The following is a 13,213-nucleotide window of genomic DNA, read 5'->3' as shown; positions in this document are numbered from 1 at the left end:
CATTCACTCCCTCCACCACCGACGCACAGTGGCAGCAGTGTGTACCATCTACAAGATGCACTGCTGCAACTCACCAAGGCTCCTTAGACAGCACCTTCCAAACCCGCGACCTCTACCACCTCAAAGGACAAGAGTAGCAGATGCATGGGAACATCACCACCTGCAAGTTCCCCTCCAAGTCACACACCATCCTGACTTGGAACTATATCGCCATTCCTTCACTGTCACTGGATCAAAATCCTGGAACTCCCTTCCTAACAGCACTGTGGGCGTATCTACGCACATGGACTGCAACGGTTCAAGAAGGCAGCTTCTTGATACCACCTTCTCAAGGGCAATTAGGGATGGGCAATAAATGCTCGCCAGTGACGCCCACTTCCCATGAATGAATAAAAAAAAACTGTGCTGGCTCTCCTGACTTAACTCAAACCTTTACAAGTGCCTCTTGATTTGTTTTCCCAAACCTTACCCATCACTGATGTTAAACTCACCGGCCTGTAGTTCCTCGGACTGTCCTTACATCCTTTGTTACGAACATACGAAGGAGCAGGAGTAGGCACCTCGAATCTGCTCCGCCATTCAATAAGATCTGATTATAACCTCAACTCCACATTCCCACCTACCCCCCAATAACCTTCCACCCACTTACTTATCAAGAATCTATCTACCGCTGCCTTAAAAATAAATATTTAAAGACTCTGCTTCCACTGCCTTATGAGGAAGTGAGTTCTAAAGACTCACGATCCTCTGAGAGAACAAATTCTCCTCATCCATGTCTTAAATAGGCGACCCCTTATTTTTAAACAGTGACCCCTAGTTCGAGATTCTCCCACAAGAGGGAGCATCTTTTCCACATCCACCCTGTCAAGACCCCTCAGAATCTTATATGTTTCAATCAAGTCGCCTCTTACTCTTCTAAACTCCAGCGGATACAAGCCTAGCCTGTCCAACCTTTCCTCGTAAGACAACCCGCCCATTCCAGGTATTAGTCCAGTAAACCTTCTCTGAACTGCTTCCACCGCTTTTATATCCTTCCTTAAATAAGGAGACCAGTACTGTAGACAGTACTCCCGATGTGGTCTCACCAATGTCCTGTATAACTGAAGCATAACCTCCCTACTTTTGTATTCAATTCCCCTCAGAATAAACAATAACATTCTATTAGCTTTCCTAATTACATGTCGCACCGGCCGTCCATGTCTCCGTTATAAAGACGTCTGCAAACGCGACATGAAATCGTGTGACATTGATCATAAGTCGTGGGAGTCAGTTGCCAGCATTCGCCAGAGCTGGCGGGCAGCCATAAAGACAGGGCTAAATTGTGGCGAGTCGAAGAGACTTAGTAGTTGGCAGGAAAAAAGACAGAGGCGCAAGGGGAGAGCCAACTGTGCAACAGCCCCAACAAACAAATTTCTCTGCAGCACCTGTGGAAGAGCCTGTCACTCCAGAATTGGCCTTTATAGCCACTCCAGGCGCTGCTTCACAAACCACTGACCACCTCCAGGCGCGTATCCATTGTCTCTCGAGATAAGGAGGCCCAAAAGAAAAGAACCTGCATACTAACCTTTTGCAATTCATGCACTAAGACACCCAGATCCCTCTGCATCTCCGAGCTCTGCAATCTCTCACCATTTAGATAATATGCTTCTTTTTTATTCTTCCAGCCAAAGTGGACAATTTCACAGTTTCCCACATTATACTCCATTTGCCAGATTTTTGCCCAATCAATTAACTATCTATATCCCTTTATAGCCTCATTTCCTCTTCACAACTTACTTTCCTACCTATTCTTTATGTCATCAGCAAATTTAGCAACCATATCTTCGGTCCCTTCATCCAAGTCATTTATATAAATTGTAAAAAGTTGAGGCCCTAGCATTGAACCCCGTGACACACCACTCGTTACATCTTGCCAACCATAAAATGATTCATTTATTCCTACTCTCTGTTACCAAACCAATCTTCTAACCATGCCAATATGTTATCTCTACATCATCAATTTTTATTTTTCACAATAACTTTTGATGTGGCACCTTTTCAAATGCTTTCTGGAGATCTAAGTACAGTACATCCACCAGTTCCCCTTTATCCACAGCACATGTTACATCTTCAAAAAACTCCAAAAAGTTGATTAAGCATGATTTGGAAGTGAGGGAGAAACTCAAGAATATTACAATCACCAGGGAAGTGGTACTGAGCAAACTGTTGGTTGCTGCGTATCGAATGTGTGGGAACTGAAACCCCTGTTGCCACATTTCTGCTGTAAGGCCTATCTGAAACCTCTGTTGCTGCATTTCCTGGAAAGCCTAGCCAAACTGATCTTCATCACCACCAGAACTGTTCCAGGAAGATCCCAGTGACAGCCGCTATACGCATTTGGGATGCCAAACTGAAACAAAAGACGTCTTTCCATATCTTCTCCTTGTTCTTCAAGAATTAGCAAGTATTTAACCCGTGTTTTTTTATAATCTTTTTTTTTGTAATAGAGCTCTAAAGCGCAAATCCCTTTATTTTTCCTGGTTAACCTGTGTGTGTGTGCATGTGTGAGAGGGGCTAAGGTTAAGAGGGAACTTAAACATTTCAATCTGTGTGTTTATGCTTTACTTCATTACTGGTTAAGACTTGTTTTATAATAAACTGATAATTTTCTTTGTTAAAGAAACCTGTTTGGATTGTTTTACTCTGGGAAAAATAAGAGTATATGATTGACTTTTTCAGTATGTGGGAAAATTAAATATATGTTGTGACCCATGGAGAAGTGGAACTAGAACAAACAGTGCACTCCTCCTGCCTCGGTTGTAACACTACAGTGTATTCTGAAATATCGCCTTAAATGTCTGCCACTGCATCTCTATTGACATATCCCTTAATCTAATTTGCCAGTTCACTTTAGCTAGCTCTGCTCTCATGCCCTCATTATTGCCCTTATTTGAGTTTAAAATACTTGTCTTAGACCCTCTTCTCTCCCTCAAACTGAATGTAAAATTCAATCATATGATGATCGCTGCTGCCTAGGGGTGCCTTCACTCCGAGGTCATTAATTAATCCTATCTTGTTGCACAATACCAGGTCTAGTATAGTCTGCTCTCTGGTTGGCTCCAGAATGTGCTGTTCTAAGAAACTATCCCAAAAACATTCTATGAACTCCTCATCGAGGCTGCCTTTGCCCATCTGATTTTTCCAGTCTATTTGTAGATTAAAATCCCCCATGATTATCGCCATACCTTTCTGACAAGCTCCCATATTTCTTCCTTTATACTCTGTCCAACCATGTGGTTAATGTTGGGGGGCCTGTACACCACTCCTATAAGTGACTTCTTGCATTTATCATCTCTACCCAAACTGCTTCTACATCCTGGTTTCCTGAACTTGGGCCATCATTCTCTATTGCGCTAATACCTTCATAAATTAACAGAGCCACACCTCCACCTTTTCTTAGCTTCCTGTCCCTCCTAAATGTTCCTAAATTCCCTTAGTGTACAAAAAACTATTAATCTCAGTCTCGAATATACTCAACAATTGAGCATCCACAATCCTTTGGGTTCTCCCCCATGTCAATATTTATCCCTCAAATCAACATGATTAAAAACATAATCTGGTCATTTATCACATTGCTGTTTGTGGGAGCTTGCTGTGCACAAATTAGCTGCTGCATTTCCAGTATTACAATGGTGAATACATTTCAAAAAAGCACATCAGTAGCTGTAAAGTGCTACAGGACATCCTGAGGTCGTGAAAGGTGCTACATGTAGTCCTCCTTACTAACATCTGGGGGCTTATGCCAAAGTTGGGAGAGCTGTCTCACAGACTAGTCAAGGAACAGCCTGACATAGTCATACTCACGGAATCATACCTTACAGACAATGTCCCAGACACCACCATTACCTTCCATGGGTATGTCCTGTCCCATTGGCAGGACAGACCCAGCAGAGGTGGCGGCATAGTGGTATAGAGTCAGGAGGGAGTTGCCTTGGGAGTCCTCAACATCGACTCCAGACCCCATGAAGTCTCATGGCATCAGGTCAAACATGGGCAAGGAAACCTCCTGCTGATTACCACCTACCGCCCTCCCTCAGCTGATGAATCAGTACTCCTCCATGTTGAACACCACTTGGAGGAAGTACTGAGGGTACAAGGGCACAGAATGTATTCTGGGTGGGAGACTTCAATGTCCATCACCAAGAGTGGCTCGGTAGCACCACTACTGACAGAGCCGGCCGAGTCCTAAAGGACATAGCTGCTAGACTGGGTCTGCCGCAGGTGGTGAGGGAATCAACAAGAGGGAAAAATATACTTGACCTCGTCCTCACCTGTCTACCTGTCGCAGATGCATATGTCCATGACAGTACTGGTAGGAATGACCACCGCTCAGTCCTTGTGGAGACAAAGTCCCATCTTCACATTGAGGATACCCTCCATCGTGTTGTGTGGCACTACCACCATGCTCAATGGGATAGATTTTGAACAGATCTAGCAATGCAAAACTGGGCATTCGTGAGGCGCTGTGGACCATCAGCAGCAGCAGAATTGTACTCAACCGCAATCTGTAACTTCATGGCCCGGCATATCCCCCACTCTGCCATTACCATCAAGCTGGTAGACCAACCGTGGTTCAATGAAGAGTGCAGGAAGACATGCCAGGAGCAGCACCAGGCATGCCTCAAAATGAGGTGTCAACCTGGTGAAGCTACAACCCAAGACTACTTGCATGCCAAACTGCATAAGCAGCATGCGATAGACAGGTGACAGTGACTGCCCTTGACATCAAGGCAGCATTTGACCGAGCATGGTATCAAGGAGCCCTAGCAAAACTGTAGTCAGTGGGAATTGGGGGAAAATTCTCCGCTGGTTGGACTCACACCTATCATAAAGGAAGATGGTTGTGGTTGTTGGAAGTCAATCATCTCAGCTCCAGGACATCACTGCAGGAGTTCCTCAGGGTCATGCCCTAGGCCCAACCATTTTCAGCTGCTTCATCAATGACTTCCTTCAATCATAAGGTCAGAAGTGGGGATGTTTGCTGATGATTGCACAATGTTCAGCACCATTCGTGACTCCTCAGATACTGAAGCAGTCCATGTAGAAATGCAGCAAGATGTAGACAATATGCAGGCTTGGGCTGATAAGTGGCAAGTAACATTCGCGCCACACAAGTGCCAGGCAATGACCATCTTCAACAAGCGAGAATCTAACAATCTCCCCTTGACATTCGATGGCATTATGATCGCTGAATCCCCCACTATCAACATCCTGGGGTTACCATTGACCAGAAACTAAACTGAAGTAGCCATATAAATACCGTGGCTACAAGAGCAGGTCACAGGCTAGGAATCCTGTGACAAGTAACTCACCTCCTGACTCCCAAAAGCCTGTTCTCCATCTACAAGGCACAAGTCAGGAGTGTGATGGAATACTCTCCACTTGCCTGGATGGGTGCAGCTCCAACAACACTCAAGAAGCTCAACACCATCCCGGACAAAGCAGCCCATCCACAAACATTCACTCCCTCCACCACCGACGCACAGTGGCAGCAGTGTGTACCATCCATAAGATGCACTGCAGCAACTCACCAAGGCTCCTCAAACAGTTCCTTCCAAACCCGCAACCTCTACCACCTAGAAGGATAAGGGCAGCAAATACATGGGGACACCACTACCTGCAAGTTCCCCTCCAAGTCACACATCATCCTGACTTGGAACTATATCGCCGTTCCTTCACTGTCGCTTTGTCAAAATCCTGGAATTCCCTTCCTAACAGCACTGTGGATGTACCTACCCCACATGGTTTCAGAAGGCATCTCACCACCACCTTCTCAAGGGCAATTAGGGATGGGCAATAAATGCTGGCCTAGCCAGTGACGCCCACATCCCATAAACAAAATGTTTTTTAAAGTGTCAGTTCCTCCATCCCTAGAGAACTCCAAAGATGAATGACCCCTTTATGAAATTTTCTCTCAACTCAGTCCAAAATGGTTGACCAACTCCTTATCCTGAGACTGTGACTCCTAGTCCTCAAATCCGCAGCCAGGGAAAACGACCTCTCAGTGTCTACACTGTCAAGCCCTCTCAGAATTTCATATGTTTCAATGAGATCACCTCTCATTCTTCTAAACTCTTGAGAATTCAACCCAATTCTACTCTCTCTCTCCTGGTTGGACCACTCTCTCATTCCAGAAATCAATCTAGTGAACCTTTGTTGCACCCCCTTTTCTTAGGTAAGGAAACCAGAACTGTACGCAGTATTCCAAAGCCCTCTATAATTGCAGCAAGCCTTCCTAATACTCCAACCCCCTTAGAATAAAGGATAACATACCATTTGCCTTCCTAACTGCTTGTTGTAGTTGCATGTTTTAGTCTGTGCAGCTCCACCTTCTGGTCAATCATCAGGGTCAATAGCAGACAGCCACTGCCTTAATCAGCTGGGTTGCTCAGGAGTGTCTGAGGTCCTCCCTGAATGGTCTTCTAACCAAACTATCAAGCATAGCTCAGTAGGTATCATTTTCACCATGAAATTTGTGGGTTCAGGTACCACTCCAGGGAGTTGAGCACATAATCGAAGCCAGCACTCCCAGTACAGTACTGAGGGTATGCTGCATTGTTGGAGGTGCAGTCTTTTGGATAAGGTGTTGAACCAAGGCCCCGCCTGCCCTAAAGGTGGCTGTAAAAAAAAAAAAATCACATGTTCTGGCCAATATTTATCCCTCAACCAACATCACTGAAACAGATTATCCAGCCATTAACCTCATTGCTGCACGTCGGACCTTGCAGTGCGCAAATCGGCTGCCATGTTTCCTACAGTAACTACACATCAAACGTACTCTAGTGACTGTAAAGTGCTTTGGCACGTCCTGAGGTTGTGAAAGGAGTGCTGTAGAAATGCAAGTTCTTCCTTTCTAGACTGTAAAAGTTGAGTTCCCATATAATTCTATCTCCCTAACCTCTCTGCACTTAGGATCAGTCTTGCTGCTAACCTCAGTACCTCTTCCAATGCCTGTGCATCATGTCTCCAAGAGGGTGTCGGCCAGCTAAATGCTGTAAAATGGCTCTCACCCGCAGCTTGTAAAAGCTTTGGCATAACCTCTGCAGAATCATACTCTGCTACTGTGGCTCTTTAAGCTCAGTGTTCAATTTGCTTTCTTCATGGCTTTTCTCATTGTTTCAACATTGAAGCTTTAATGTTAGAAAGGGGACCTGGAACTAAGTTTTATGTTAGTTACAATGTGTACTTTTCCACCAAGATACACCATTTTTCATTTCTGAATGAAAAATTGTATTTGCTGTTTCTCTGCTGAAATGGATAATTTTTAAAAATAATCTTGGGTTTTGAGCGATACTGGTAATCCTGTGTTTATTGCTCATTCCAAGTAGCCCTGAGGGCACTGAGTCAAGCCAGTCGTTTGGTACTGGAGTCAGACACAGGCTGAAGCAGGTTCTCTTCACTGAAGGACATTAACGATACAATTGGATTTTATAACTATTCAACACTTTTTCCCTTGGTGCCAACCATCAAATTATAAGATTCCAAATGGTAGAAGGTGTGGGAACATCGTGGTTATGTCATTGAGCTAGTAATCTAGAGAGGTGGACTAGCTTGCCAGAGAACGTGGACGGAAATCCCACCATGCCAGTTTCAGTAAAAGTGACCATGAAACTGTCAGATTGTTGTAAATACAGCTGGTTCACTAACTTCCTTTTAGGGAAGGAAATCTGCTGTCGTTACCCAGTCTGTGCCTCTATGTAACACCAGTCCCACACCAATATGGATGACTCTTAGCCTGACTCGGAAGTGCAGCCTAGCAAACCATTCAGTTAACAGGTGGTGTAGCGGTCACGTCACTAGACTAGTAATCCAGGGTCCCAGGATAATGCCCTGGCGACGAGGTTTCAAATCCCACCATGGCAACTGGCAGAATTTAAATTCAATTAATTCATTTTAAAAATCTGGAATTGAGAGCTAGTCTTAGTAATGGTGCCATGAAACTATCGATTGTTGTAAAAATCCACCTGGTTCACTAATGTTCCTTTAGGGAACTGCCATCCTTACCTGGTCTGGCCAATATGTGACTCCAGAAATGTGGTTGATTATTAAGTGCTCTCTGAAATGGCCCATCAAGCCACTCAGTTCAGCCAGAAACCCCACACCCCATGAAAGAATTTTTAAAAAGGCCCACGACCACCTTTCAGTACAGCTGCGGTTGGGAATAATTGCTGACCTTGTCAGCTATGCCCACATCTTGAGAATGGATAAATAAAAAAGATTTATTAAATTCAATTTACCATATTAGGATGTGAACCCAACCGCTGGGTTACTAGTCATTTAGTTGTATGTGATAGACAGATGAGACAGATTTTTGATTTTTCAGGGAATCAAGGAATATGAGGAGCGGGCGGGAAAGTGGATTTGAGGTAGGTCAGCAATGAAGGTATTGAATGGAGCAGGTTCAAGGGGCAGGAGGGTCAACTCCTGCTCCTATTTCTTATGTTCTTATTCCCTATCCCTACTGCTATAATCCGATGTCCTCAGACAGGATTTATTACTCAACCCTGAACAAGGGATAAATTAAGGACACGGTTAAAATAAACACATTGCCAAAGCTGTATCATTACTTGTCAGTGCGTCTCCTTAGCTTGCTTTGCTGAAATTCAACTATTAGGTTGCTAAATTCATCAAAAGCACTGAGCAAGATTTGCACCACTTACCAAAGGAGCCACAAGGACCCAGGGCACAGTTTAAATCGCAGGACTGAATGGCCCATCTTTGGCTGGTTTACCATGGGTTGGAGGCGCAGAATTAAATGAATTTGGCCGGTCCCCCAACCGTGACACCACAGGTCAGCTGTTGTCAGTACCAGAAACACACCACACTGTACAAGTAGAGCATGCTCTTCAGCTGTAGGGCGTACAGTGCTGTCGTACAGCTTGGCACTTTGTCCTTTATGGGGCGCGAAGGAGCGATGAGTTGAATGCCTCACAGATCAGGCTCTTGGCATTTGGTCCAGTTTCCCATAACTTTCAAAATCCAAGGTACAAGTCCAGTCTACTCAACTTATAATCCAAACACAACAGTCAAGGGAAAAGGGGAAAGCATCAATTTGTAATCCTTTGAGTATAGGAGGTTGAGGCATGAGCTGATTGAGATGTTTAAAATGTTGAAAAAATTAGTTAGAGTAGATACAGAGAAACTATTTCCACTGGTGGGAAAACCAAGAAAATGAGGACATAATTTAAAAATTAGAAAAAGACTATTCAGGAGTGAAATGAGAAAGCATTTTTCCACACTAAGTAGTGGAAATTTACAGTTCTTCCCCAAAAGGCTGTGGATGCTAAGGGTGGGTATGGGTAGCACAAGCTCTAGTAATCCAGAAGCCTGAACTAATAATCTGGAGACACAAGTTCAAATCCCATGGCAGTTTATAAATCTGAAATCAGTTAATTGCGTAAATCTGGAATAAAAATCTAGCATCAATAATGGTGACTGTGAAGCTATTAGATCATAAAATCCCATCTGTTCCACTTCAAGGAAGGAAACCTGTCGTCCTTACCCGGTCTGGCCCAGCTGCAATGCCAGACCCACAGCAATGTGGCTGACACTTAACTGCCCTGTGAAATGGTCCAGCAAGTCACTCCGTTGTATCAAACTGCAACAAAAAAAGTACAATGATAAAATCGGATGGCCCACCTGGCAACGACCTAGACATCGGATTCAGATGGAAGAGATGATGGTGCAAGGCAAAAGGGAGTGGTAAAGAAACAAAAGTTGGGTCCAGAGGAGGTGTAAATTGGAAGAGCAGAATTATTACAGCCTTCTGGACAATTTCACACCATAGCCACCACTCCTATCTTTTCTCTTTCAGCCAGCAGGTGCCGTTAATGATTCTGCTGTTGTCATTTCCAGCTCCTCCAGACCCATCTTTTGTTTCTCGACTTGTCCTGTTACCATCTCCCTTTTAATATTAAATCTCCCCTGCCTTCCACCCTGTCATAGACCTTCCCTCTTGTTCTATCGTCACCCTCCCCAACTTGCCCTGCCTCTGTACTTACTCAAAGCCTGTTAACCTCTAACCGTTTCCAGTCCTGACAAAAGGTAGTCGATCTGAAACGTTAACTCTGTTTCACTCTGCACAGATGTTGCTGGAGAAACTTCTTTACCCAGAGTGAATGTGGAACGCACTATCGCAAGGAGGGCTTGGTGAACAAGATAGATGCCTTTAAGGGGAAGCTAAACACAACAGAGAAAGGAACAGAAACATATGTTCACAGAACGAGATGAATTAAGGTGGGAGAAGGCTCCTGTGCAGCATAAACAGCACAGACCAGTTGTGTCAAATAGCCTTGTTTCTATGCTGTAGACTCAATATAATTCTGTTTTTTGTTTACCCCTCCTAATATTTCCCTGAAGCAAGGATCCATGTTTTGACCACTCTCCTGCAAAGTGCCTTGGGATATATTTCCACATTAAAGCCACCGCTTAAACTGTCGTAATCATTTAGCGCCAGCCACCCACCCTCAAAACCCGTTCCCTCTGGCTGACTGAAGAGTCCAACAGCAGGGCAAGTTGTACATGGAGGCAACAGAGTAGATGTGTTGAATGGCCTTTCCTCATTCTAAATCTATGCTCAAGGAAATAAGACTAGTTAAGAGCAACACAGTATCAGAAAAAGTATTCCTTTTATTATTACCTTTAGCCTGGACAGAGGTGGTGGGGGGGGAGTGGGGAGGGGGAAGGGGTCTCATTGTAACACTAAAGGCAGTTTAAATACCATAAATCTCATGTTTATTCTCCTCATTGATTCCCTCAGTGAGTTGAGGGCAAGATCTCAATTAACGCCTAGTTCTGCTCAAGCATCAGCTCCATGAAGTGCATCAATATTTCAGGGCTAGGTTGTAACGAACATATAAAATAAATCCTTTTTTTTTGTTTTTTTTTTCCATAGCTCTCTGCTATAACAGAGGCTGGGTATTCTAAAAACCTAGTGTCACAAAAAGACAGCAGCTACATCGCTGACCGACTCGAGACAGGACAGGACAGGACAGGAGGTCTCTGCAGTCCAGCAGTTAAATACACAGAAAACCAATGCCATTAACAGCCTGCAAACCTAAATTATTGTTAATTTTTCAGGTGGTCTGTCATTTTTTTGTTTTTTGCACTGAACGAAAATAAACGTGTTAAGGACCCACGAGCAATTGGTCTCCCTCCGTCTCTGGCCCACCGCCTGCCTCCTCCAGGAAACATGTGGAGGAGGAGGAGGAAGGGGATGCGACAGTGCAGTGGGGCCCTCGGTGCGTCAGGCAACGTCAAAAGCCAAGGGTCGAGGGTCAAGGTTGTGCTCCAGCCACGGCGGGAATGGGTGGTCCCAAGGCGTTGGGAGAAGACATGACTGGCGATCCAGCGAGTGGGCCCAAGGGCTGCGATGCGGGCATCGAGATTATACCTGCAGATGGGGAGGATGTGGGTAGAATAAGGCAACAGAGAAATACAACCAGGTTAGGGATGAGAGTCACAGTACAAGTACCACACCCCCACCTCCCCCCAAACCCGAACCAACATGAAGAAACAGTCTACCTCGGAGCTATCAGATCCCAGTTGTGCAGGTCCTGCCAACTTGTTTTATACTTAGATAGAATTTACATTCTGGCCAATTGCTCTATACTGTGTTTATGCTCCACACAAGCTTATGCATCAGCTGTGGCTCAATGGGTAGCACTCTCACCTCGGAGTCATAAGGTTTTGGGTTCAAGTCCCACTCCAGGACTTGAACACAAAAATCAAGGCTGACACCCCAATACAGTATCGAGGGAGTGCTGCACTGTCAGAGGTGCTGTCTTTTGGATCCGACTTTTTTTTATTCGTTCATGGGATGTGGGCATCGCTGGCTAGGACAGCATTTATTGACCATCCTTAATTGCCCTCGAGAAGGTGGTGGTGAGCTGCCTTCTTGAACCGCTGCAGTCCATGTGAGGTAGGTACACCCACAGTGTTGTTAGGAAGGGAGTTCCAGGATTTTGACCCAGCGACAGTGAAGCAACGGCGATATAGTTCCAAGTCAGGATGGTGTGTGACTTGGAGGGTAACTTGCAGGTGGTGGTTAAACCGAGGCCCTGCCCACCTCTCAGTTGGATGTGAAAGATCCTATGGCACTATTTTGAGAATAGACTGATGGAGTGGTTAATTACCCAGATTGGATTTGTCCTGCTGTTTGTGAACAGGACATAGTTGGGCAATTTTCCACACTGCCAGGTAGATGCCAGTGCATTAGCTGTACTGGAACAGCTTGACCAGCGGCATGGCTAGTTCTGCAGCATAAGTCTTCAGTACTACAGCCAGGAGGCTGTCAGGACCTATAGCCTTTGCAGTATCCAGTGCCTTCAGCTGTTTCTTGATATCTCGCGGAGTGAATCAAATTGGCTGAAGACCGGCATCTGTGATGCTGGGGACCTCAACTCGACACTTCAGGCTGAAGATGGATGCAAGTGCTTCAACCTTGTCTTTTGCACTGATGTGCTGGGCGACCCCATCTTTGAGGATGGGGATATTTCTGGAGCCTCCTCCGCCTGTTGGTTGTTTTATTGTCCTCTGCCATTCATAACTGGATGTGGCAGGAATGCAGAGCTTATATCTGATCGTTGGTTGTGGGATCGCTTAGCCCTGCCTATCACATGCTGCTTACGCTGTTTGGCATGCAAGTAGTCCTGGATTGTAGCTTCACCAGGCTGACATCTCATTTTTAGGTATGCCTTGTGCTGCTCCTGGCATGCCCTTCTGTACTCTTCATTGAACCTGTGTTGGTCCCCCGGCTTGATGGTAATGGTCGAATGAGGGATATGCCAAGTCATGAGGTTACAGATTGTGGTTGAACACAATTCTGCTGCTGCTGATGGCCCACAGCGCCTCATGGATGCCCAGTTTTGAGCTGCCAGATCTGTTCAGAATCTATCCCATTTAGCACGGTGGTAGTGCCACACAACACGATGGAGGGTATCCTCAGTGTGAAGACGAGATTTAGTTTCACACTGATTGTGCGGTGGTCACTCCTAGAAATACTGTCAAGGACACATCTGCGACTGGCAGATTGATGAGGACAAGATCAAGTAGGTTTTTCCCTCTTGTTGGTCCCTTCACCACCTGCCGCAGACCCAATCTTGCAGCTATGTCCTTTAGGACTCGGTCAGTAGTGGTGCTACCTAGTCACTCTTGGTGATGGGCATTGAGGTCC

General features: G+C 45.2%; 2 protein-coding genes across 7 annotated transcripts in view; both read right to left on the bottom strand.

The window, feature by feature from the left end:
- The window catches only part of LOC137381126 (uncharacterized), a 184,719-nt gene extending 178,094 nt beyond the window's left edge, over nt 1-6,625 (bottom strand). Inside the window, exon 1 of the mRNA XM_068053517.1 lies at nt 6,313-6,625. The gene's annotated coding sequence lies outside the window, so the exon portion shown is untranslated. The remainder of the gene's footprint in view (nt 1-6,312) is intronic.
- A 4,023-nt stretch (nt 6,626-10,648) lies between these two features.
- The window catches only part of zgc:86598 (STKc_CK2_alpha domain-containing protein), a 106,793-nt gene continuing 104,228 nt past the window's right edge, over nt 10,649-13,213 (bottom strand). For all 6 annotated transcript variants that reach the window (XM_068015964.1, XM_068015945.1, XM_068015937.1 and 3 more), the window contains one exon: nt 10,649-11,431. In XM_068015964.1, the coding sequence (XP_067872065.1) occupies nt 11,316-11,431 (116 nt within the window). In that variant the 3' untranslated portion in view covers nt 10,649-11,315. The remainder of the gene's footprint in view (nt 11,432-13,213) is intronic.

Source organism: Heterodontus francisci, chromosome 2 (assembly GCF_036365525.1).
Source record: "Heterodontus francisci isolate sHetFra1 chromosome 2, sHetFra1.hap1, whole genome shotgun sequence".
Classification (NCBI taxonomy): domain Eukaryota; kingdom Metazoa; phylum Chordata; class Chondrichthyes; order Heterodontiformes; family Heterodontidae; genus Heterodontus; species Heterodontus francisci.
Note: the sequence above shows the minus strand (reverse complement) of the source record. Positions and strands in the feature narration are given on the sequence as shown.